This window comes from Coregonus clupeaformis, chromosome 1 (genome assembly GCF_020615455.1).
Source record: "Coregonus clupeaformis isolate EN_2021a chromosome 1, ASM2061545v1, whole genome shotgun sequence".
Taxonomy (NCBI): Eukaryota; Metazoa; Chordata; class Actinopteri; order Salmoniformes; family Salmonidae; genus Coregonus; species Coregonus clupeaformis.
Genome location: NC_059192.1, coordinates 10,800,094 through 10,827,961, shown reverse-complemented (window position 1 = coordinate 10,827,961; position 27,868 = coordinate 10,800,094). Strand labels below are relative to the sequence as shown.

The 27,868-nt window shown below is 42.9% G+C and overlaps 1 protein-coding gene across 1 annotated transcript; it reads right to left on the bottom strand.

Moving 5' to 3' along the window:
• Nucleotides 1-57: 57 nt before the first annotated feature.
• LOC121567580 (protein unc-13 homolog D-like) lies at nt 58-27,868 on the bottom strand. Its single transcript, XM_041877742.2, has 34 exons — nt 27,736-27,868; nt 21,234-21,266; nt 21,023-21,073; nt 20,729-20,785; nt 20,513-20,620; nt 20,337-20,396; nt 19,932-19,998; nt 19,586-19,766; nt 18,924-18,968; nt 18,750-18,821; nt 18,485-18,554; nt 18,277-18,381; nt 17,855-17,947; nt 17,294-17,394; nt 15,888-16,005; nt 15,680-15,801; nt 15,498-15,588; nt 15,342-15,398; nt 15,093-15,190; nt 14,908-14,959; nt 14,682-14,812; nt 10,397-10,517; nt 10,150-10,302; nt 9,897-9,992; nt 9,481-9,687; nt 9,278-9,352; nt 4,724-4,803; nt 2,623-2,737; nt 1,819-1,890; nt 1,591-1,674; nt 1,377-1,497; nt 1,150-1,273; nt 718-923; nt 58-641 (listed from the first exon to the last, which is right to left on the bottom strand). Exons 1-34 carry the CDS (start codon nt 27,796-27,798, stop codon nt 535-537), a joined length of 3,336 nt encoding a protein of 1,111 aa, XP_041733676.1. The 5' UTR covers nt 27,799-27,868; the 3' UTR covers nt 58-534.

Below are 27,868 nucleotides of genomic sequence, written 5' to 3'. Positions count from 1 at the left end.
TTGTTCATTTAATAACAAGGCGCTTCATGTGAACTCAAATGCCATTTCGTTTCTGTCAAACAACCAGCCTTTTTTTTTTTTGGTATAAAAATCAAGGTATCATTTATTTGGGGCCATAATTTAAATTTGTAACGCATTTTCGATATTGCACAGTATTTTAAACTGGTGTCAAATATACATAGTTATTGTATGTCACAATTGCCCCATGCACTGACTACACCAGCTATCAGGTACCACCTCTGCTTTGGACACAGCAGCTCTGTGTGTTGTGTGTGTGTGTGTGTGTGTGTGTGTGTGTGTGTGTGTGTGTGTGTGTGTGTGTGTGTGTGTGTGTGTGTGTGTGTGTGTGTGTGTGTGTGTGTGTGTGTGTGTGTGTGTGTTGCTATCCGGTGAAAAGGTCATTGTGAAGAACACTTATACTATACACAGACAAATACCTGGCACACAGTCCACACCTTTACTGCATCCACTAAAAGTGTTTAATTGAGTCTGTTTTGGTATAGAACAATAAAATACATATTTTTGCTATTATCCTTATTGTTTCTCCTGTGACTGTTTCTCTCTCTGTCTGCGTTTCTTCACAAACACCTGAGCCTCCCTCTCTCCTCTCCTCGACTCCAACAGCTTCAGGATACTGTCATCTGGACAATAGGAGCGCACGTCAGTATCATGCAAGTACGTGTTCCTTTTCACATAAGTGAATTACCATAATCGTACCGTTGGGTTTGGGGTGTATGAGCGGCAGGCGTATCTGGGCCGGGGAGGGGTCTGGCTGTAACCCCGGCCCCCCTCCGACCCCCGGCACTGCTTTCAGAGCCAGGAAGGCCTCCCCCTCGAAGTCGTCTGTTCTCAGGGTGTCATAGTCCAACACTGTCACCACCAGACACGCCCCCGCAGCCTGGCACTGCTCCACTGACACCATACTGATAGAGGGGGTACATGGAGTAGACGACAAAGAGAGGGATGTGGGAGAGAGTGATTACCTGTATAGTTCCTGAGGGTAGGCAAGAGTAGGAGACAATTTTGAAGTGAAAAAAGGTGGTTGCTTTAACTCTTTTAACACGTTTTCAACAAAGATCTGAGAGACTTGGATTATTCGTCTGCCACCAATGTAGCGACGGAGGGGTAGCAGTTGGAGCTAGTGCTTACAACTCGAAGGCCTCGTCGAACAAGGGGTTGAGGTCACAGTTCTTGATCTGTGTGTTGCGAGGCTCCACCTCAGGGAACACATGACGAGGCTCCAGACACAACTGGACAAACGGATCACTGGAACCTGGAGAGAGACAGAAGAGATATCTGATCTTTAAGAAGACCTGTCTTGCACTTTCACATCCATATAGATCAAGGGAAGGAGACAAGGAGAGGAAACTACTGACCGTTGGAGTCCATGGGTAGGAGGTTAGCTGCATTCAACACTTCCACTCTAAGTCTAAGATCAGATCTCCTGTAGGATGCTATGAGTGTGACCGCGCCGTACTTCTCTCCACTGTAAACCTTCTGTTACACACACAAAAACGCAGATTCAATCCAATGTATTCAGTATAGCTCTGTTTTTTACTGCTATACCACACAAATATAATACGCTCTTACCTGCTCCCATACTTTTCTATCCAGGAATTTTTCTATGAGCTGCTGGCAGTTGAGAGAGTTGTGTGTCAGGTGAGATTTCAGAGTCTGAATGAATGAGGTGAGAGAGGAAAGAGGGTTATTGTACAGTGTTCATAACCCAAGGTCACCCATTTCATGTTTCTACATGTCCTTATAGAACCATATAAAGTTCTAACAATATAAAGTGAAATGTAACCAACATGAACTCACCTTGTAGTCGTCTGTGTGTAGGGTATCCAGTGGCAGTCCATTCCCCTCAGCATAAAAACACTGCTCCAGACACTGCAACACACAGTCAGAAATGTCCTGAAGTGTGTACTTAAGAAAAGTGTATTAACCTGGAGTGTGTACTCAGCACTGTACTAACCTGGAGTGTATACTGCAGTACTATACTAACCTGGAGTGTGTACTGCAGTACTGTGCGACCCCTGGAGTGTGTACTCGGTACTATACTAACCTGGAGTGTATACTGCAGTACTATACTAACCTGGAGTGTGTACTGCAGTACTATACTAACCTGGAGTGTGTACTCAGCACTGTACTAACCTGGAGTGTGTACTGCAGTACTATACTAACCTGGAGTGTGTACTCAGCACTGTACTAACCTGGAGTGTGTACTGCAGTACTGAGAGAACCTGGAGTGTGTACTCAGCACTGTACTAACCTGGAGTGTATACTGCAGTACTATACTAACCTGGAGTGTGTACTGCAGTACTATACTAACCTAGAGTGTGTACTGCAGTACTGTGCGACCCCTGGAGTGTGTACTCAGTACTATACTAACCTGGAGTGTGTACTGCAGTACTTTACTAACCTGGAGTGTGTACTGCAGTACTATACTAACCTGGAGTGTGTACTGCAGTACTATACTAACATGGAGTGTGTACTGCAGTACTATACTAACCTAGAGTGTGTACTCAGTACTATACTAACCTAGAGAGTGTACTGCAGTACTATACTAACCTAGAGTGTGTACTATACTAACCTGGAGTGTGTACTCAGTAGTGTACTAACCTGGAGTGTGTACTGCAGTCGTTGACAGAACACCATGAGTCCTCCCTCTAGTTTCTGCGGTGTAGCCACCTGGTATAAGGTCCTTATGGAGTTAGTCCACAACGGAGTCAACAGACTGCCCAAGGAAGGAAGAGGGAGATGACAAACATATTTCAAAGGCTTGGAAACCACTGCTCTAAGATATTCATAGAGGTATGCTGGAAACCACTGCTCTAAGAGATTCATAGAGGTATGCTGGAAACCACTGCTCTAAGATATTCATAGAGGTATGTTGGAAACCACTGCTCTAAGATATTCATAGAGGTATGCTGGAAACCACTGCTCTAAGATATTCATAGAGGTATGCTGGAAACCACTGCTCTAAGATATTCATAGAGGTATGCTGGAAACCACTGCTCTAAGATATTCATAGAGGTATGCTTGGAAACCACTGCTCTAAGATATTCATAGAGGTATGCTTGGAAACCACTGCTCTAAGATATTCATAAAGGTATGCTGGGCAATGAAGGGAAACCACTGCTCTAAGATATTCATAGAGGTATGCTGGAAACCACTGCTCTAAGATATTCATAGAGGTATGCTGGAAACCACTGCTCTAAGAGATTCATAGAGGTATGCTGGAAACCACTGCTCTAAGATATTCATAGAGGTATGCTGGAAACCACTGCTCTAAGATATTCATAGAGGTATGCTGGAAACCACTGCTCTAAGATATTCATAGAGGTATGCTGGAAACCACTGCTCTAAGATATTCATAGAGGTATGCTGGAAACCACTGCTCTAAGATATTCATAGAGGTATGCTGGAAACCACTGCTCTAAGATATTCATAGAGGTATGTTGGAAACCACTGCTCTAAGATATTCATAGAGGTATGCTGGAAAACACTGCTCTAAGATATTCATAGAGGTATGCTGGAAACCACTGCTCTAAGAGATTCATAGAGGTATGCTGGAAACCACTGCTCTAAGATATTCATAGAGGTATGTTGGAAACCACTGCTCTAAGATATTCATAGAGGTATGCTGGAAACCACTGCTCTAATATATTCATAGAGGTATGCTGGAAACCACTGCTCTAAGATATTCATAGAGGTATGCTGGAAACCACTGCTCTAAGATATTCATAGAGGTATGCTTGGAAACCACTGCTCTAAAATATTCATAGAGGTATGCTTGGAAACCACTGCTCTAAGATATTCATAAAGGTATGCTGGAAACCACTGCTCTAAGATATTCATAGAGGTATGCTGGAAACCACTGCTCTAAGATATTCATAGAGGTATGCTGGAAACCACTGCTCTAAGAGATTCATAGAGGTATGCTGGAAACCACTGCTCTAAGATATTCATAGAGGTATGCTGGAAACCACTGCTCTAAGATATTCATAGAGGTATGCTGGAAACCACTGCTCTAAGATATTCATAGAGGTATGCTGGAAACCACTGCTCTAAGATATTCATAGAGGTATGCTGGAAACCACTGCTCTAAGATATTCATAGAGGTATGCTGGAAACCACTGCTCTAAGATATTCATAGAGGTATGTTGGAAACCACTGCTCTAAGATATTCATAGAGGTATGCTGGAAACCACTGCTCTAAGATATTCATAGAGGTATGTTGGAAACCACTGCTCTAAGATATTCATAGAGGTATGCTGGAAACCACTGCTCTAAGATATTCATAGAGGTATGCTGGAAACCACTGCTCTAAGATATTCATAGAGGTATGCTGGAAACCACTGCTCTAAGATATTCATAGAGGTATGCTGGAAACCACTGCTCTAAGATATTCATAGAGGTATGCTGGAAACCACTGCTCTAAGATATTCATAGAGGTATGCTGGAAACCACTGCTCTAAGATATTCATAGAGGTATGTTGGAAACCACTGCTCTAAGAGATTCATAGAGGTATGCTGGAAACCACTGCTCTAAGATATTCATAGAGGTATGCTGGAAACCACTGCTCTAAGATATTCATAGAGGTATGCTGGAAACCACTGCTCTAAGATATTCATAGAGGTATGCTGGAACACAGTGGGTAATAAATCCTCAGTACTGGTTGAACCACAGGTGTGTGTGTGTGTGTGTGTGTGTGTGTACCTGTTAAAGTTCTCCTGGACCAGGTTCTCATTCATGTACTGCAACTCTTTCTCCAGAAATTTCATCAGAGGAACCACAGCCTGGGATGGTGGACACGTGGAACAGTTCAGTAACATGCTTTTCATCAGTCATCATAAACTAGGGCCCTGTGTTTTGGACAATCATGTTATATGACCTGGATTTTAACCTTTATTTAAAGCTTTTTCATAATATCCATAAAACCTAGTGGTCAAACAGGGAAATGGTTCCAATCATTTTTACACCATTAATTTTTCCCATAGGATATTTTAGAAACACTTAAAATAAGGGGCTGTGTTTCGTGTAGGCTTACCCTGGCATGACGTTTTGATAACCATGTAAATCTCTCTCGGACAAGGTGACTTTTATCAATCTATTCAGCTCTACTGAATGGCGCCGGAGAACATGGCTGCCGTTTTACAGCCCTCTAACCAATTGTACTATTATGTGTGTTTTTCCGCGTTATTTGTCATTTATTTTGTACATAATATTTCTGCCATCGTCTCTTATAACCAAAAAGAGCTTCTGGATATCAGGACAGCGATTACTCACCTCGTATTGGACAAAGATTTTTTCTTCAACGAGGCGGCCGCGAAGGATATCCTACAGACACCCGACAAGGCCCAAATCCCCGTCATTCGCACGAGAAAGAGACTGAGATATTGTGGACGTAGGTCGGGGTGCCTTGTAAGGATCCGACGGCGAGCGAGTAAACTGCCTCTCCCATCAATCCTATTAGCCAATCTTCAATCATTTGAGAATAAATTGGATGACCTAAGATTACGGTTATCCTACCAACGGAACATTAAAAACGGTAATATCTTATGTTTCACCGAGTCGTGGCTGAACGACGACATGGACAACATACAGCTAGCGGGCTATACGCTACATCGGCAGGATAGAACGGCTGACTCCGGTAAGACAAGGGTTGGCGGTCTGTGTATATTTGTAAACAACAGCTGGTGCACAAAATCAAATACTAAGGAAGTCTCGAGGTTTTGCTCGCCTGAGGTAGAGTATCTTATGATAAGCTGTAGACCACACTATTTACCAAGAGAGTTTTCATCTATATTTTTCATAGCTGTCTATTTACCACCACAAACCAATGCTGGCATTAAGATTGCACTGAATGAGCTGTATAAGGCCATAAGTGAACAGGAAAACGCTCATCCAGAGGCAGCGCTCCTAGTGGCCAGGGACTTTAATGTAGGGAAACTTACATCCATTCTACTTAATTTCTACCAGCATGTTAAATGTGCAACCAGAGGGAAAAAAAACTCTAGACCACCTTTACTCCACACACAGAGATGCATACAAAGCTCTCCATTTGGCAAATCTGACCATAACTCTATCCTCCTGATTCCTGCTTATGAGCAAAAACTAAAGCAGGAAGCACCAGTGACTCGGTTAATAAAAAAGTGGTCAGATGACGCAGATGCTAAGCTACAGGACTGTTTTGCTAGCACAGACTGGAACATGTTCCGGGATTCTTCAGATAGTAATAATAATAATAATAATATGCCATTTAGCAGACGCTTTTATCCAAAGCGACTTACAGTCATGCGTGCATACATTTTTGTGTATGGGTGGTCCCGGGGATCGAACCCACTACCTTGGCGTTACAAGCGCCGTGCTCTACCAGAGATAGCATTGAGGAGTACACCACATCAGTCACTGGCTTCATCAATAAGTGCATTGATGATGTCGTCCCCACAGTGACCGTACGTACATACCCCAACCAGAAGCCATGGATTACAGGAAACATCCGCACTGAGCTAAAGGGTAGAGCTGCCGCTTTCAAGGAGCGGGACTCTAACCCGGACGCTTATAAGAAATCCCGCTATGCCCTCCGACGAACTATCAAACAGGCAAAGAGTCAATACAGGACTAAGATTGAATCGTACTATACCGGCTCTGACGCTCGTCAGATGTGTCAGGGCTTGAAAACTATTACAGGCTACAAAGGGAAGCACAGCCGTGAGCTGCCCAGTGACACAAGCCTACCAGACGAGCTAAACCACTTCTATGCTCGCTTCGAGGCAAGCAACACTGAAGCATGCATGAGAGCACCAGCTGTTCCGGATGACTATGTGATCACGCTCTCCGTAGCCAATGTGAGTAAGACTTTTAAGCAGGTCAACATTCACAAGGCCGCAGGGCCAGACGGATTACCAGGATGTGTACTCCGAGCATATGCTGACATTTTCAACATGTCCCTGACTGACCAACTGGCAGGTGTCTTCACTGACATCTTCAACCTCTCCCTTCCTGAGTCTGTAATACCAACATGTTTCAAGCAGACCACCATAGTCCCCGTGCCCAAGGACACTAAGATAACCTGCCTAAATGACTACCGACCCGTAGCACTGACGTCTGTAGCCATGAAGTGCTTTGAAAGGCTGGTCATGGCTCACATCAACACCATTATCCCAGAAACCCTAGACCCACTCCAATTTGCATACCGCCCCAACAGATCCACAGATGATGCAATCTCTATTGCACTCCACACTGCCCTTTCCGACCTGGACAAGAGGAACACCTACGTGAGAATGCTATTCATTGACTACAGCTCAGCATTCAACACCATAGTGCCCTCAAAGCTCATCACTAAGCTAAGGATCCTGGGACTAAACACCTCCCTCTGCAACTGGATCCTGGACTTCCTGACGGGCCGCCCCCAGGTGGTAAGGGTAGGTAACAACACATCTGCCACACTGATCCTCAACACGGGGGACCCTCAGGGGTGCGTGCTCAGTCCCCTCCTGTACTCCCTGTTCACCCATGACTGCATGGCCAGGCACGACTCCAACACCATCATTAAGTTTGCCGATGACACAACAGTGGTAGGCCTGATCACCGACAATGATGAGACAGCCTATAGGGAGGAGGTCAGAGACCGGGCCGTGTGGTGCCAGGATAACAACCTCTCCCTCAACGTGACAAAGGAGATGATTGTGGACTACAGGAAAAAGAAGAGGACTGAGCATGCTCCCATTCTCATCGACGGGGCTGTAGTGGAACAGGTTGAGAGCTTCAAGTTCCTTGGTGTCCACATCACCAACGAACTATCATGGTCCAAACACACCAAGACAGTCGTGAAGAGGGCACGACAAAGCCTATTCCCCCTCAGGAGACTGAAAAGATTTGGCATGGGTCCTCAGATCCTCAAAAAATTCTACAGCTGCACCATCGAGAGCATCCTGACTGGTTACATCACTGCCTGGTATGGCAACTGCTTGTCCTCTGACCGCAAGGCACTACAGAGGGTAGTGCGTACGGCCCAGTACATCACTGGGGCTTCCTGCCATCCAGGACCTCTATACCAGGCGGTGTCAGAGGAAGGCCCTCAAAATTGTCAAAGACTCCAGCCACCCTAGTCATAGACTGTTCTCTCTGCTACCGCACGGCAAGCGGTAACGGAGTGCCAAGTCTAGGTCCAAAATACTTCTCAACAGCTTCTACCCCCAAGACATAAGACTCCTGAACAGCTAATCATGGCTACCCGGACTATTTGCACTGCCCCCACACCCCACCCCCCACCCCATCTTTTTATGCTGCTGCTACTCTGTTAATTATCTATGCATAGTCACTTTCACTCTACCCACATGTACATATTACTTCAACTACCTCAACTAGCCAGTGCCCCCGCACATTGACTCTGCACCGGTACCCCCCTGTATATATAGCCTCCCTACTGTTATTTTCTTTTACTTCTGCTCTTTTTTTCTCAACACTTTTTGTTGTTGTTTTATTTTACTTTTTTATTAAAAATAAATGCACTGTTGGTTAAGGGCTGTAAGCATTTCACTGTAATGTCTGCACCTGTTGTATTCGGCGCATGTGGCCAATAAAATTTGATTTGATTTGATTTATTTACTCTCAGATTCGAAAATGCTAAATTATCATGCTAAACTGCAAATTCCTGCACATCATCTCTAGCTGACACCTTTTCTAACAGGTATTGTGTAAATTGAAAACTTGCCCAAGACAGTTCACAGAATTGTCAATTTAGCTAACGTTAGATAGTTAATCCAGAGATTCTTACCTTTGCCTCGATTCGGCAGGCTCATCCAGAGCATCATGGCATTTGTAGTTCTTTATGATAGCCACATTAGCAACTAATTAGCATTTCATTTAATTTTTTATTTTTGGGGGGGGGGTAAATACAGGCAAATGTATTGATAAAAGTCACCTTGTCCAAGAGAGATTTACACGGTTATCAAAACGTCACGCCAGGATAAGCCTACATGAAACACAGCCTTTATTTTAAGTGTTTCTAAAATCCCCTATGGGAAAAATGAATGGTGGAAAAATGATTGGAACCATTTTCCTGTTTGACCGCTAGGTTTTATGGGTATTATGACTCATACTGTGGTACTCTATTGCTTTCATTCTAATTTCTGGAGATAAAGGTTAAAATCTAGGTCATGTGACATGATACCCCAAAACACAGGGCCCTCATAACACAAAAGGAAATGGTTGTTTATAAATCCAGTATCGCTGAATTGGAAATGGCTAATGATGACAGTTTCTTACATCTTCAGTGGACTTGGAGGGGAGTCTGTGTCGAGTAGACATGCTGCGGACGTACGTCTCAATATCTGAATTCAGCTAGAGAGAGACAGAGAGACTTCAAATTCTATATTGAAGAAGGGGACTATAGGCCAATGTATCAATATGGTCTGGATCTCTCTACACTCCGCTCCATCTAACCCCTCCCCAGCCCTCTCTCCTCCTACCTTCCGTCCAACGGTCTCTAAGGCGGAGCGTATCTCTCGGTTGAGGACCCCCTGTGTATGCTGCAGCTGTGAGGGGAGCACGTTGTGGAACTGAGGGTCCCCTATCACGTCACGGGTGCGTTCTCGAAGCCCTGCCCAGTTGAGCTGCTGGGGAAGGCGGGTCAGCACCGACCTCAGGTGTTCCAGGTCATTCACTACTACACACAGCTGGAGGGGGGGAGAGACACAGAGAGGTGGAAATTAACACAATTAATTCACTTGAATGTAGTTGAGAGAAAAGGTGATAGACAAAAAAAAAAAACTGTGATTGAGATGGACACAAGTAGAAGGAGAGAGAAGGAAAAGAGGAAAGAAAGAGATGGAGCAGAGAGGAATGAAAGTGGAATAGATAGAGGGAGGAGTGTTATTTCCTTCACCCTGTTGACAGCGCTGCTGTGGTCAGAGTTCTCAGACAGCACTCTGACCCGCTCCTTCAGGATACGACAGTAGTTCACCACGATCTTGCACACGTCCTGAACCCACACGCAAACACATTAAAAATGAGCTAAAACTTGTATGCCAACAATATTAAATGCGTGTATGATAATGTATGACAGAGCATGTTCTCGTCTGGTTATGATGAGATACTATGTGTACTTGCATGATAATGCATGTTTATGATGCACTAACCTCGGTGAGTTTGACCATGAGCATGAAGGCCTCCTCAGGTTCTGGCCAGGAGAGCTGTTCCCACAGCTGACAGATGGGCTGGATACAGGCCACCAGGTCTACCGCTGACGAGCTGTGTTTGATGGGCACCATCCCTGACTGCAGCGGCTGCAGCTGGGGAAAGAGAGGAGAGAGAGGGGGGGTAAATACAGTAAATATTACCTGGTATCTATTCTATTCTAGGTGTAGTGTTGCAATAGTATGCTACCTGGTCCACCTGTACAGCTCTCTCCACCCTGTCCTGAGTGGTACTGAAGGCCTTGTTTAACCAATAGGGAAGCGCCTCACGGAAGCCCTCATGGAAGTTAGTCAGCTCCAACAGTTTAACCCTGAAACAACACGACAGCCTTAGCTCTACACTGAGTGTACCAAACATTAGGAACACCTTCCTAATATTGAGTTTGATAAAAAAAAGTCGCTTGAAAGGCATGAGCTCTGCTTTGTTTTTTGTGCAGGCTGTACACACTCCAATAGTCAGTCTCTAATTCACAATTTGACAAGCACTTGATAATGCCTCGAATTTCACAGCGGCATCCCCTTTGTGGCCGTAATGCACCCTAAAAATATCCATGCCTTTTGCGGCCCGGAGTGCTGCGTTGTGCCCTTCTCCCTGAGTGTACACCGCTCTCCGTCACGTGATCGGGTTTTTCTCACAGTCTACAAGTAAAGACAGACACATCCGGGACACAACTGCGCGCGTCCTTATCCAATTCCGAGGTGCATGTTGAAGATGTTGGAAGAACTGTCCACATTTACGTTTCGTCAGCCAACAAGATGAGTAGGCCTAACGAACAGCAAAAGCACTAGCCTATGTCAATCTACTATCCCCCATAGTACAAAAGTTGACCTTCTATTCTGTGCGAGAAATCAATATTCCAAACATAGTCTGGGACAGTTGTGGGATGCGATGGGATCCTAAATTAATTCAACCACTAGCGTCAAAAAAACTTTTTTAATGCAATGTGGCTGACGCAACAGATCAGCACGTTTAGCTTAAAATGTTGATAAACTATTCGGCTATTTATTCACATTATAAGTGCAGCAATGCGCACATGGTAGTAGGCTATAAGCGCGAATGTTCCATTAGGGGAAAACACCATTATCAAAAGTGACTGCAAATGCAATTATGCATGTACTGCTTTTATTATAAAGGTGCATTTTTATGGTGAAATGATCTTCCCCAAACTTGAAACTCACGCGCTGCTTATATATGCCGGTTATGCTCCTTGTAAAGCGGATTAATGTGCTTCATTTTAAGACGTTATTTGGCCACTTTAGTTGTGATACGACTATATCGAACAGGTCACAAAAAAAGGCATTGTTTCTTATGCTGGGCATCATTCACAAGTGATAATATATAATTCACAAGTGATAATATATAATTCACAAGTGATGGGCTAATATTGTCACCCATCAGACTATTCTTGATTTAATCTTGTCTTCACATATATTAAATAATATATGTGTGAAATTTGTTTTGATTTAGAATGGACCATTATCATGCACCTGTATCGAAACGGGCAGTGGGAAAAAATACAAGTCATCTATGCACTTAAATAGCAAATGGAGGACGCTTTTCCCCTTGGATTATTTTCATGCCAGCCAGGTAGGCTATACTCCTGCTGTAAATATAAGCAATGTGCTTAATATTAGGAAAGTTGATAAATAAATATAGTAGGCCTAGCCTATAGAAAGTTGATGGGATCCTCCTCTTTTTAATAGAGGCCATAACTCAGTTTTATCCCGCAATTGCATAGCCTATAGAAATGTTGCGCAGCATGAGCTAATGGGCTCTCATGAAGTGTTTGATTAGATTTTCGAAAACATTTGCATTGATGTCAGAGTGATTAGAGGGACAATAGAGTGCTGAGTACCAGTGGTGTAAAGTACTTAAGTCGTTTTATGGGGTATCTGTACTTTACTTTACTATTTATATTTTGGACAACTTTTACTTTTACTTCACTACATTCCTAAAGAAAATAATGTACTTTTTACTCCATACATTTTCCCTGTCACCCAAAAGTACCAATTCACACACTAATCTCCCGAGTGGCGCAGTGGTCTAAGGCATGCAGTGCTAGCTGTGCCACTAGAGATCCTGGTTCGAATCCAGGCTCTGCTGTAGCTGGCCGCAACCGGGAGACCAATGGGGCCCAGCGTTGTCCAGGGTAGGGGAGGGAATGGCCGGCAGGGAGGTAGCTCAGTTGGTAGAGCATGGTGTTTGCAACGCCAGGGTTGTGGGTTCGATTCCCACGGGGGGCCAGTATGAAAATAAAAAAGAATAATGTATGCACAAACTGTAAGTCGCTCTGGATAAGAGCGTCTGCTAAATGACGTAAATGTAAATCAAGAGAACATTCCTTGTCATCCCTACTGCCTCTGATCTGGCGGACTCACTAAACACAAATGCTTCATTTGTAAATGATGTCTGACTGTTGGAGTGTGCCCCTGGCTATCCGTCAAAAAAAAAAAAACATTTGCTTAATATAAGGAATTTGAAATGATTTATACTTTTACTTTTGATTCTTAAGTACATTTTAGCAATTCCATTAACTTTTGATACTTAAGTATATTTAAAACCAAATACTTTTAGACTTTTACTCAAGTTGTATTTTACTGGGTGACTTTCATTTTTAAGGAATACCTGGAATAGTATAAAGTAATCCTTCTACCCCTCCCCCACCCACCCATAATTTTTTTTAATAAATTGGTTGGCCCACTGGCTATCATAAGTTGAATGCACCAATTTGTAAGTCGCTCTGGATAAGAGCGTCTGCTAAATGATGTAAATGTAAATGTATCTTTACTTTTACTCAAGTATGACAATTTAGTACTTTTTCCACCACTGCTGAGTACCAGGCAGTTAGCAAGTTTGGTAGGCTACTAATGACCAGCAGCAGCATCAGAGCTTGGAGAAGTCTAATTACCGTGACTAAACGGTCATGTGGAATTTGACTGCCTTCATGACTCGTGACTGCCGGAGTGCCGGTAATAAGGTCACCGCAACAGCCTGGCACCTACTACCATACTCAGTTCAAAGGCAATTACATTTTTTTGTCTTGGATTTTTAAGCCTTGAGACATGGATTGTGTATGTGTGCCATTCATTGGGTGAATGGGAAAGACAAAATATTTTAAGTGCCTTTGAACTGAGGTTGTTCTGAGGGGAGGGAGGGTGTAACTCAATATTAGGAAGGTGTTCTTAATGTTTTGTACACTCAGTGTATATTGTGTAGTAATGTGAAGTACTGAGTATGTATCAGGGAGTAGTGTGTTAGCAGTATGTAGTACTGGGTATATAGTATAAGGGAGTAAGTAATGTGTACTACTGAGCAATGTTCACTCAATTTTTGCTCAGTGCAAACTTGAACGTTGCCGTTTACTGTGAACACTGCCAAGTCGGCTACTGTGGCTATTTGATCATAATGTAGGCCTACCAGAGTGGCCTACCATCAAAAACAATGGAGAAAAACGCATCCCATAACATTGTAACATGGAAATAGCTGTTCTATCATTCAGCCTACTGTAGCAGCTAATGTGTGGTGTTCAGTGTAGGCCTACATTCCATGAAACTTTTGGAGAGAAAAAACACATGCAGGGCATTAACCTGTTTATCCACTTGTCCTTCAGACAAGGAGGTGACTGAAAATGTTGTTTGATGCAAGAAATCACTTTACAAAATAAAATGCATTATTATTCCCATACCATTATTACAGAGAATGAGACTAATTATGCTACGCTCTGCCTATTGGCTACTTAGCTTATTCAAGACTGCCTCAAAATACAACAGTTCCTCTTTAAGACATAAAAAAAGCTCTTTACCTGACTCACTTTTCAAAGTTGGCTTGAAATGCACACGTTTTGTGCTGTTGTAGGAAGCAATCCCTCCCCTATTGCTGACTACAGATGATCTATAACTGGGCTAATAACTCACTAACTAGCAAAGGATATGAACAAATGTGAACATTTGGCTAAATGCAGCTCTCACTTTGATCTCAAAACAAGCGCATCTACTCCCGACCATTCATACTGTTGCCTAAACACAGTCCAGTTCAAAGTGAATGGCACAGATACATATTTTGCAATCGCTATTTCCATATAGGGCTACTGCAAGTCTGATTAGTTATGGGGCACTAGTCTGTGTACAAGGCTGTCAATGGAATAGAATCCTACTCCAATGCGCTCTGCCTACAAGAAAATCTCTTGAACAGTTAGTTTTGCATACTAAATCTAGCATAGTTTGTTTTGTTTCGGTATATTACAATTTAAATTCCCACAGTAGAGCAAAACGTTGATAGTGTTAACTAAAGGGGAAAACTATAGAATGTTGAGTGAAGTTCAATCTCGTGCTTCTGTGTGCAGGCTCATATTTCTTCAGCACGGCAATCGAGGGGAGCTGCGCGCCCAGTTTAGAGGGTTTGTTGCTACTGAGTATGTAGTATAAGGGAGTAGTGTTTAGTACTGGGTATGTAGTATAAGGGAATAACCTCTGACCTTTTCTGTAGGAAGGCCTTGTCTTTGTGGATGGCCTGTAGACTCAGGTAGAGAGGGAACAGGCCATTGGCTAGACTCTGCTCCATCTTACCCTCCAACAGGTTTAGGGTTTCCCTCACCTCCCCCGCCAACTGAGAGAGAGAGAGAGAGAGAGAGAGAGAGAGAGTTATACAGCAGGAAGAAAGAGAGATAGAGAGTAATGCAGTTTTCTTTCACAGCCACTTACCAGGGAGTCCAGCTTTTGGTAGACTACAGTGAACACATCAACTTGCACAGCACTACAGAGAGAGAGAGAGAGAGAGAGAGAGAAAGAAACCCATTCAAGTCCATTCATGTGATTAACAGACATACCTTCTTCATATTCAAGACAGATAATGTCACCTCCCACCAAACAGACGTTCTGTCTCCTACCTGACAAACACTCTATTCCAGCTGTCCTTGTTGTGCTTGATGTCCTCCTGCACTTCACCTATCAGCCTAGAGAGAGCGCTCACGGTCGCTGTCAGGTCCTGTGAGGGGGAGGAGGAGAGGGGAGGAGGGGGAGGAGGAGGAGGAGGGGGGAATAAAGTTACAGAATGTGGAAAGAGAAATAAAGTTACAGAATGTGGGTAAAGAAATGCTTGATGTGCTTTGTAAGTGATATGTGAGAGGAGTCTCTACCTTGGTCATGGGCTGATGTAACCCCTTCTTTATGGTGAACCACTCCTGTGTACCAGACTGAGGCAAACAAAGACTTTCAGCTCTGTGGATCCTTTAACAGATAGTTAATACAACATTAACTGTAGTCTTTAAAGTGGTCTTTCTATATGTACTCACATGTACAGCGTCGTTGACCTTGTCATGCAGGTCAAACTGAGCTGGGTTCAGCTTCTGAAACGCCCGCGTCTTACATATCTGAGACAGGATCCTACAACACACAGTTTGTTCATTTGATCTGTTTTAAACACATAAGATATGACACACACACACACACACACACACACTCGCAAGCAGGGTACCTGAGCAGTGTGTGTAGGCGAGGGTTAGCGTCCTGCGTTGGGGGAAATATGTCTCGGTATTTGGCCACGAGACACAATCCGTACTGCAGGAAACCATGGAGAGAGTCCCCTAGCTCCTGTTTCTGTACATATGTTCATGTGTTTATTTCATTAGTAGATCATACACAGTGTATAATATGTCATATAAGCAAAGGAAGGCCCGTGTTACCTGTTGGTAGGGCAGCTCCTGCTGGTGCCAGTGGTATTCTATACTGGTCAGCTGCTGCAGAAGCAGTGAGGAGTCCACCTCTAAACTCTGGTAAAGTTTACTGTAGGCCACCCACTTCCTATAAGACAGACAGTACCAGTCAAAAAGTTTGGACACACCTACTCATTCAACGGTTTTTCTTTATTTTTACTATTTTCTACATTGTAGAATAATAGTGAAGACATCAACACTATGAAATAACACATATGGAATCATGTAGTAACCAAAAAAGTGTTTAACAAATATAAATACATTTTATATTTGAGATTCTTCAAAGTAGCCACCCTTTGCCTTGATGACAGCTTTGCACACGCTTGACATTCTCTCAACCAGCTTCATGAGGTAGTCACCTGGAATGCATTTCAATTAACAGGTGTGCCTTGTTAAAAGTTAATTTCTTTCCTTCTTAATGGGTTTGAGCCAATCAGTGGTGTTGTGACAAGGTAGGTATACAGAAGATAGCCCTATTTGGTAAAAGACCAAGTCCATATTATGGAAAGAACAGCTCAAATAAGCAAAGAGAAACGACAGTCCATCATTACTTTAAGACATGGAAGTCAGTCAATCCAGTCGCAAAAACCATCAAGCGCTATGATGAAACTGGCTCTCATGAGGACCGCCACAGGAAAGGAAGACCCAGAGTTACCTCTGCTGCAGAGGATAAGTTCATTAGAGTTAACTGCACCTTAGATTGCAGCCCAAATAAATGCTTCACAGAGTTCAAGTAACAGACACATCTCAACATCAACTGTTCAGAGGAGACTGTGTAAATCAGGCCTTCATGGTCAAATTGCTGCAAAGAAACCACTACTAAATGACACCAATAAGAAGAAGAAACCTGCTTGGGCCAAGAAACACGAGCAATGGACATTAGACCTGTGGAAATCTGTCCTTTGATCTGATGAGTCCAAAACACACCTCCAGGCTGTGTAAGGGCTTTTTGACCAAGGAGAGCGATAGGAGTGCTGCATCAGATGACCTGGCCTCCACAATCACCCGACCTCAACCCAATTGAGATCGTTTGGGATGAGATGGACCGCAGAGTGAAGGAAAAGCAGCCAACAAGTGCTCAGCAAATGTGGGAACTCCTTCAAGACTGTTGGAAAAACATTCCAGGTGAAGCTGGTTGAGACAATGTGCAAAGCTGTCATCAAGGCAAAGGGTGGCTACTTTGAATAATCTAAAATTAAAATATATTTTGATTTGTTTAACACTTTTTTTTTATTCTACAATGTAGAAAATAGTAAAAATAAAGAAAAACTCGTGAATGAGTAGTTGTTTCCAAACTTTTGACTGGTACTGTATATCAAATGTGTACATGTATGTGAGTGTAGAGTGTGTGTGTGTTTTGAGTGTGTGGCACTTACGCCAGATCCTGCAGGAAAGGTGAGAGGTCATTCTGAGTGGCGTATAGTTCCAACAGGGTCTGTCCTTCCCCACACAAGTCTCCTTTCCACGGACCACCACCCTGGGGGAGAGAGAGGTGCATTGCCTTCACAGATTAACCACTAGATGTACAGGTATGACTGTAAGATGTTCGAACTGAACCGTTTATTACCTGTTGCTTAGAGATGTGTGACTGGACAAACTGTTACCTGTTGCTAAGAGATGTGTGACTGGACAAACTGTTACCTGTTGCTTAGAGATGTGTGACTGGACAAACTGTTACCTGTTGCTAAGAGATGTGTGACTGGACAAACTGTTACCTGTTGCTAAGAGATGTGTGACTGGACAAACTGTTACCTGTTGCTTAGAGATGTGTGACTGGACAAACTGTTACCTGTTGCTTAGAGATGTGTGACTGGACAAACTGTTACCTGTTGCTAAGAGATGTGTGACTGGACAAACTGTTACCTGTTGCTTAGAGATGTGTGACTGGACAAACTGTTACCTGTTGCTTAGAGATGTGTGACTGGACAAACTGTTACCTGTTGCTTAGAGATGTGTGACTGGACAAACTGCTGTAGGATCCCACAGTAGTTGACGTAGGCACTCCGACCTGCACTCAACGTCCCGTCTCTCTGTCACAGACAAACACATGTTGTAATGGGTCTGTTTCTTCTTTCACCACACTGTCATACAGTAGATCACCAGCTACACGTGAGAACCTTAATGTAGTTCAACTATCACTTACTGTTAATGAAAAGTACACGTTTTTTTCCCCACGTATCTCACAGTTACTATTAGAGAAAAACCACCCTGCTCTTTGGGTGTTTCTGTCATCAGTCTGACCATATATTTAAATTGACAACGTTGGTTTTATGTGTTCATTACGTTATGTTAATTACCTCTGCTTTATTAAACACTATGTGCTACTGGAGAGTTGTAGCGAAGGACTTGAGCTCCATACCTCTTTATGGGTGAACTTGAGCTGCAGATGACACTGGCCCCGATCTGGATACGTCTCTGTCCTCGGCTCCAGAACATACCAGTTATCCTCTGTACAATGCAGATCCTTCACACACACACACACACACACACACACATTGTGAGCGTTACTTGGTGAGCATCATGGTGGGTGAGCATGTGTGCATGCGTGTGTGTTAAAACTGCTCTACCTTCAGTCTCAGAACAATGCTTCCCAAGAAATCATCCTGGCCTTTTAATTTCTTAGCATCCTTGATCATCCTGAATGGGAACACAAACAATCAACATTGGGATATTGTGTGTGTGTGTGTGTGTGTGTGTGTGTGTGTGTGAGTGTGTGTGTGTGTGTGTGTGTCTGTGTGTGTGTGTGTGAGAGTGTGTGTGTGTGTGTCTGTGTGTCTGTGTGTGTGTGTGTGTGTGTGTGTGTGTGTGAGAGAGAGAGAGAGTAAGCTCTACCTTCTCAGTCCATGGAAGTTGGTTCTGATCTCCTCCAGCTTCTGTGCCAGAGACACCTCCTCATCCTTGTCCCTACGAGAGAGAGATTGATCAGACATTAATATGGAAAAAGATTTTCAGTTGTTTTTTTTTCCTTCAACCTTACAAACAAACAGTAGATTACTGGTCACTCACCACATCTCCATGTGGAAGCTTGCCCTGGCAGTTTCTTCAAACTCCCTACCAGCCCAGGGGAAGAGAGAGGTTTACAATATTCATGAAAGACACTAAATATATTAAAAATAATATATATATTTTAAAAAAATTACATTGATAGAAGCCACAATCTATCTGCAATATTAAAGCTGATATACCCCCTAAAATAACAATAATAATAATAATAATAATAGTAATAAAAAAATAACACGCTTTTTAAAAATACAATTAAAAGACACTAGATGAGTAGCTTCAGTGTTTACTTTATCAGGACGTTCAAGGCAGTACAAACTGATCTGGGACCAGGCTATTTCAAGGCACCCTATGTAAAGTAAACTCATAGATATGTTCTATGTATGTAACAGATAAAGCAACACCTCACAGCACAACGCCTCTCCCCTATTTGACCTAGATAGTTTGTGTGTATGTATTGATATGTAGGCTACGTGTGCCTTTAATTTTCTTTTGATATAATTCTGTCCTTGAGCTGTTCTTGTCTATTAATGTTCTGTATTATGTCATGTTTTATGTTTTGTGTGGACCCCAGGAAGAGTAGCTGCTGCTTTTGCAACAGCTAATGGGGATCCTAATAAAATACCAAATAGGTTCTAGGTTGTATGTAAATGTTTTCCTTCACGCACAATACGAAGGTCTGGTTCCAGATGGGATTGAGGGTCTGTTTCTTGGTGTCTGTCGTGTAAACCTCCTCGTCTGAGACGGCGTCCTTCACCACGGCTTTACGGGGTTTAGGTCTGGACCGTCTTGTTGTGCTCTCCTTCTCATCCTCCAGGATGGTCAGTAAGCAGTATGGATCACTGAAACCTGGGGACAACATAACACACTGGAGGATTCACAGACCACAACTGCTAGATCTGTGGTTCCTAAACGGACCAACCTAAATCCAGAACTCTCTTGCCACCTCCAGATAATCAAAATAGTTGAAGTACATTTGATTGTGTTCACAGATCTGAGGTGAGGATGACGTACCACTGATGTCTTTTCCCAGGATGCCCTTGGCTTCCTTCACAGTGGCCATCAGACAGTAGACTGGAGGCTGTGGACAAGACTCAGACTCAGAAGCGGCGAAATAAAATTGGTGGACTCTTCCATATGACAGAACCATGGAGGCTGCTGAGGGGAGGACGGCTCATAATAATGTCTGGAACGGAGCAAATGGAATGGCATCAAACACATGGAAACCATGGAAACCATGTGTTTGATGTATTGGATACCATTCCACTGATTCCGCTCCAGCCATTACCACAGGCCCATTCTCCCTAATTAAGGTTCCACCAACCTCCTGTGGACAGAACCCCCTTAGATACTGTATAGGTATATACTGCTGGGTCAAATGGTTTCTCCTAGAAGTATGAAACTCCTCTGCTTACTCACCTCTGTGAACTGGACCCTCTCTGTCAGACTCTGGTGTTCATCCTCTGCCATAGAGAAAGCCTGAAGGGGTAGTTTGATAGCAACAAGGTACTGTATTAGTATTTGGACAATAAAAGAATCAGAACACAGCATTTGGTCTGTGAGAGGGTTAGAATGGAGTCTGGTTAGGTTGTCACCTCCCTGATGTATTGGTGGAGCTGGTTGTCAGTGAAGACCTCTGCCGAGGCTGGCTTCCCCAGCTTGTGGGTGATGGTGTACAGCAGCTCTTTATACAGCGGCTTGAGCTGGGGGGGGAGGGGGGGAGAGGAGGGGGTGGGGTTTGTGGGAGGAAGTGTGAGGAAACGGACAAACATCAACCTTTATTCAGAATTCTGATGTTATAGCAACGATACCTCTTGTTCCTTATGTCTTTTCCCTTTCTCTTCTGGGTTCTCATTCTCTTTAAAGTCCTGAAAGTACATCCATCCTGTTATCTACTGTGGATGCTTTACTCAGGAAGTGCTGAAGTCACAAAGTCACAGTTCGTAAAGTTATTGTGTACGAGCTTACTTGATGGTTTATTTGACAATGACAGATGCAACCAAGACATGACATCATTGATTATGATGTTAGTTGCAGCATGCTTTGGCTCACACCGCTTCACAACACTAGTCCTTATGTGGAGAAAAAAAGGGAACTGGACCTACCCTCCTGTCCTTCTGTTTCCTGGTCATCCCCAGTTTACGGCCAGGGGAGCTCTGAGAGAGAGAGGGGGGGGCAGTTACACACAATACCGTTATACAGTAAACCCTTGGTTGTGGGAAGCAGGTATAGCAAAATTAGCATTCATATTTCATATTCATATTTCGGGCATATTTAAAATATGCAGTTGAAGTGGAGAGGTTCGGCTCACTCTACCTGTCTCGTTCTGTTCCTGGTTGAGCCATGAGTCTGTATGTGGAAGAGAAACAACCCAGTTTAGCCACTGGTGGTCAGGAAACCACTGGCCCTACACTTATCATAGAAATACACGCTATAGACAGGCCAACTGTACTTGATGTGACATATCAATTATGCAATAGTGGGGAGCTTGTGAAATGTCTGCGTTTATAATGTGGAAAGATCCCTTGCAAATAGCAGGGTGACACTAGTTAGATTCCGACAGGGACTTCCTCATTGAAGGCGATAAGGAAACTACCCGTCTCCAGTTTCAGTACTAACGTAGGACAGGATAAGAAACAAGGATACAGATAAAACAGGTACACACACTCATGAATACACACACACTCATGAATACACACACTCATGAATACACACACACTCATGAATACACACACACTCATGAATACACACACACTCATGAATACACACACACTCATGAATACACACACTCATGAATACACACACACTCATGAATACACACACACTCATGAATACACACACTCATGAATACACACACACTCATGAATACACACACACACACTCATGAATACACATACACTCATGAATACACACACACTCATGAATACACCCACACTCATGAATACACACACACTCATGAATACACACACACTCATGAATACACACACACTCATGAATACACGTACACTCATGAATACACACACACTCATGAATACACACACACTCATGAATACACACTCACTCATGAATACACACACACTCATGTATACACACTCACTCATGAATAAACACACACTCATGAATACACACACAATCATGAAAATACACACACTCATGTATACACACACACTCATGAATACACACACACACACACACACACGTGTATACACACTCACTCATGAATACACACACACTCATGAATACACACACACTCATGAATACACACACACTCATGTATACACACACACTCATGCATATACACACACTCATGCATATACACACACTCATGAATACACATACACACACTCATGTATATACACACACTCATGAATACACATACACACACTCATGTATACACAAACACTCATGAATACACAGACACACACTCATGCATATTGATAAAGAAATGTGTGAGTAAGATATGACTGAAATGTCACACCCTCAGTTAAACTAATAATGTATGAATAATTAGTAGACTAGAGCTCAGAGAGTTAATCAAATTTGTTTACATCACAGCAACCGAGTATTTGTGTCTTGTAATTAGGCGAGCAGAAGTGCAGAACGATTGAAACCAATAACAGGAGACTGGTTCCCAAAACATACAGGGAAAGGGGAGTGAAAAAAGGCTTGCAGGATATTGTGAGGACGGCGATAACTAAAGAATGCAGCCTGCCCGAGCAAGGAGTAGACTATGATAAGAACACGTGTGTGTGTGTGTGTGTGTTTGTGTGTATGTGTGTGTGTGTGTGTGTGTGTGTGTGTGACCTGATGGTCAGGAGATCAGAGGAAAACCACATGAGATAAACCCAGGTGTGAGTTTACAAGATGTGTACAGTGGAAATATACAGCCTAAAGCGGGGTGGGATTTTTGTATGACGTGTGTGTATAAAAGATGGACTCTGAAATTGTGATAACAGAATTCTCTGGGCAGAATTCTCTGAATAAAGACGACCTGACTATTGCAGACTGGGAGCTCTGTCCGTTTCTTGATCCAAAAGCCTTACAACCTTTTGGGAGACGCACAGAGACACTGAAATAGTTAGTTAATAAATTATCTTAACACATATACACACACTCATGAATACACAGACACACACTCATGCATATACACACACTCATGTATACACAGACACACACTCATGCATACACAAACACTCATGTATACACAGACACACACTCATGCATACACAAACACTCATGAATACACAGACACACACTCATGCATATACACACACTCATGAATACACACACACACCCATGAATACACACACACTCAGTATACACACACATTCATGAATACACAGACACACACTCATGCAAATACAGACACACGCGGGTATCAAAACTATGGATGTCTTGTCTGTGGTTCTTCTATGAGAAGTGAAAACACCTCCCTCTGTGTCATCTGATTTCAGAAACACTGATCATGCCGTAGTATAACTCATGGTCACATCCCACTGGGCACAGACGTCATTTCAATGTCTAGTTTTGACTTACAGTGGGGAAAAAAAGTATTTAGTCAGCCACCAATTGTGCAAGTTCTCCCACTTAAAAAGATGAGAGAGGCCTGTAATTTTCATCATAGGTACACGTCAACTATGACAGACAAAATGAGAAAAAAGAATCCAGAAAATCACATTGTAGGATTTTTTTATGAATTTATTTGCAAATTATGGTGGAAAATAAGTATTTGGTCAATAACAAAAGTTTCTCAATACTTTGTTATATACCCTTTGTTGGCAATGACACAGGTCAAACGTTTTATGTAAGTCTTCACAAGGTTTTCACACACTGTTGCTGGTATTTTGGCCCATTCCTCCATGCAGATCTCCTCTAGAGCAGTGATGTTTTGGGGCTGTCGCTGGGCAACACAGACTTTCAACTCCCTCCAAAGATTTTCTATGGGGTTGAGATCTGGAGACTGGCTAGGCCACTCCAGGACCTTGAAATGCTTCTTCACGAAGCCACTCCTTTGTTGCCCGGGCGGTGTGTTTGGGATCATTGTCATGCTGAAAGACCCAGCCACGTTTCATCTTCAAAGTCCTTGCTGATGGAAGGAGGTTTTCACTCAAAATCTCACGATACATGGCCCCATTCATTCTTTCCTTTACACAGATCAGTCGTCCTGGTCCCTTTGCAGAAAAACAGCCCCAAAGCATGATGTTTCCACCCCAATGCTTCACAGTAGGTATGGTGTTCTTTGGATGCAACTCAGCATTCTTTGTCCTCCAAACACGACGAGTTGAGTTTTTACCAAAAAGTTCTATTTTGGTTTCATCTGACCATATGACATTCTCCCAATCCTCTTCTGGATCATCCAAATGCACTCTAGCAAACTTCAGACGGGCCTGGACATGTACTGGCTTAAGCAGGGAGACACGTCTGGCACTGCAGGATTTGAGTCCCTGGCGCGTAGTGTGTTACTGATGGTAGGCTTTGTTACTTTGGTCCCAGCTCTCTGCAGGTCATTCACTAGGTCCCCCCGTGTGGTTCTGGGATTTTCGCTCACCGTTCTTGTGATCATTTTGACTCCCACGGGGTGAGATCTTGCGTGGAGCCCCAGATCGAGGGAGATTATCAGTGGTCTTGTATGTCTTCCATTTCCTAATAATTGCTCCCACAGTTGATTTCTTCAAACCAAGCTGCTTACCTATTGCAGATTCAGTCTTCCCAGCCTGGTGCAGGTCTACAATTTTGTTTCTGGTGTCCTTTGACAGCTCTTTGGTCTTGGCCATAGTGGAGTTTGGAGTGTGACTGTTTGAGGTTGTGGACAGGTGTCTTTTATACTGATAACAAGTTCAAACAGATGCCATTAATACAGGTAACGAGTGGAGGACAGAGGAGCCTCTTAAAGAAGAAGTTACAGGTCTGTGAGAGCCAGAAATCTTGCTTGTTTGTAGGTGACCAAATACTTATTTTCCACCATAATTTGCTAATAAATTCATTAAAAATCCTACAATGTGATATTCTGGATATTTTTTCTCAATTTGTCTGTCATAGTTGAGGTGTACCTATGATGAAAATTACAGGCCTCTCTCATCTTTTTAAGTGGGAGAACTTGCACAATTGGTGGCTGACTAAATACTTTTTTTCCCCACTGTACATTTGGTTGAGTTGTGAACTAACTAATTCAACGTGAAATCAACCAAAGGTGATGACTTTTTGCAAGTCCAATGAGTTTTACATGTTGATTCAATGTCATCACATACCATGTTTTTGTTGACGTGGAAACAACATTGATTGAACCAGTTTTGCCCAGTGGGATCTTATCTAAAAATACCAAATGGACTGCATGTAACGTTTACAAAACGAGTACATTCATAATAAACAACAGTCAGTTAGTCTTATCAAAACATCAATGATCATGACACATTTCATCTCAATACAAAGATATTCTCAAGTCACTCAAAACATAAGAGCATTTCACTGATGGTGAAGATAAAGTTTCGGAAACCGATTTGACCTCAGCATCCATTTTTTGAGGCCATCATCCCAAACTGTTATCTTAGAGGACATCAAACGCCCAACACACACACATAGGAGCCTGATAGGGACAATTGTTGTTGTTGTTTTGGCTCTGTACTCCAGCACTTTGGATATGAAATGATGCAATGACTATGAGGTTAAAGTGCAGACTGTCAGCTTTGATTTAACATATACATTTACATCATTTAGCAGACGCTCTTATCCAGAGCGACTTACAAATTGGGGCATTCAACTTATGATAGCCAGTGGGACAACCACTTTTTTTTCATTTTTTATGGGGGAGAAGGATTACTTTTATACCATTCCAGGTATTCCTTAAAGAGGTAGGGTTTCAAGTGTTTGAGGGTATTTTCATCCATATTGGCTGAACCGTTGAAATTACAGCACTTTTTGTACATAGTTCCACATTTTAGGGAACCAAAAGTATTTGGACAAATTCAATTATATTCTATTAAAGTGGTCAAAAGTTTAGTATTAGTAGAATCTGTCCAAATGCTTTTGGTTCCCTAAAATGTGGAACTACAGTGGGGGAAAAAAGTATTTAGTCAGCCACCAATTGTGCAAGTTCTCCCACTTAAAAAGATGAGAGAGGCCTGTAATTTTCATCATAGGTACACGTCAACTATGACAGACTAATTGAGAGAAAGAAAAATCCAGAAAATCACATTGTAGGATTTTTAATGAATTTATTTGCAAATTATGGTGGAAAATAAGTATTTGGTCACCTACAAACAAGCAAGATTTCTGGCTCTCACAGACCTGTAACTTCTGTTTTAAGGCTCCTCTGTCCTCCACTCGTTACCTGTATTAATGGCACCTGTTTGAACTTGTTATCAGTATAAAAGACACCTGTCCACAACCTCAAACAGTCACACTCCAAACTCCACTATGGCCAAGACCAAAGAGCTGTCAAAGGACACCTGAAACAAAATTGTAGACCTGCACCAGGCTGGGAAGACTGAATCTGCAATAGGTAAGCAGCTTGGTTTGAAGAAATCAACTGTGGGAGCAATTATTAGGAAATGGAAGACATACAAGACCACTGATAATCTCCCTCGATCTGGGGCTTCACGCAAGATCTCACCCTGTGGGGTCAAAATGATCACAAGAACGGTGAGCAAAAATCCCAGAACCACACGGGGGGACCTAGTGAATGACCTGCAGAGAGCTTGGACCAAAGTAACAAAGCCTACCATCAGTAACACACTACGCCGCCAGGGACTCAAATCCTGCAGTGCCAGACGTGTCCCCCTGCTTAAGCCAGTACATGTCCAGGCCCATCTGAAGTTTGCTAGAGTGCATTTGGATGATCCAGAAGAGGATTGGGAGAATGTCATATGGTCAGATGAAACCAAAATAGAACTTTTTGGTAAAAACTCAACTCGTCGTGTTTGGAGGACAAAGAATGCTGAGTTGCATCCAAAGAACACCATACCTACTGTGAAGCATGGGGGTGGAAACATCATGCTTTGGGGCTGTTTTTTCTGCAAAGGGACCAGGACGACTGATCCGTGTAAAGGAAAGAATGAATGGGGCCATGTATCATGAGATTTTGAGTGAAAACCTCCTTCCATCAGCAAGGGCATTGAAGATGAAATGTGGCTGGGTCTTTCAGCATGACAATGATCCCAAACACATCGCCCGGGCAACAAAGGAGTGGCTTCGTAAGAAGCATTTCAAGGTCCTGGAGTGGCCTAGCCAGTCTCCAGATCTCAACCCCCATAGAAAATCTTTGGAGGGGAGTTGAAAGTCCGTGTTGCCCAGCGACAGCCCCAAAACATCACTGCTCTAGAGGAGATCTGCATGGAGGAATGGGCCAAAATACCAGCAACAGTGTGTGAAAACCTTGTGAAGACTTACAGAAAACATTTGACCTGTGTCATTGCCAACAAAGAGTATATAACAAAGTATTGAGAAACTTTTGTTATTGACCAAATACTTATTTTCCACCATAATTTGCAAATAAATTCATAAAAAATCCTACAATGTGATTTTCTGGATTTTTCTTTCTTATTTTGTCTGTCATAGTTGACGTGTACCTATGATGAAAATTACAGGCCTCTCTCATCTTTTTAAGTGGGAGAACTTGCACAATTGGTGGCTGACTAAATACTTTTTCCCCCCACTGTATGTACAAAAACTGCTGTAATTTGTAAACGGTTCATTCAATATGAAATCCAAATGTTCTGGAGTGCAGAGCCAAAACAACAACACAACTGTCCCTGTCAAAATACTTTCGGACCTCACTGTATTAAATGAACTTATTTTTTACATGACAAAGTTTGGTACTTGCCTGATCGGGAGGTTGCAGTAGGTTGTCTCCGGTTGTGGAGAACCTATCCTGGCTTGGCATCATGGTTGAGGTGGATGAACAGCCAAAGGCCCTTCTCTGGTGAGGCTGTGTGGTTGATGGTTGTCTGCTGTGT

Excerpts from the sequence above, each read along its gene's own strand:
- LOC121567580 (XM_041877742.2), bottom strand. The coding sequence starts at position 27,798 with ATGATGCCAAGCCAGGATAGGTTCTCCACAACCGGAGACAACCTACTG. Across the intron at positions 18,555-18,749 it reads AACTTCCATGGACTGAGAAG|GATGATCAAGGATGCTAAGA; the intron begins GTAGAGCTTACT and ends GTTCCCATTCAG. Across the intron at positions 1,274-1,376 it reads CCTACCCATGGACTCCAACG|GTTCCAGTGATCCGTTTGTC; the intron begins GTCAGTAGTTTC and ends GTCTCTCTCCAG.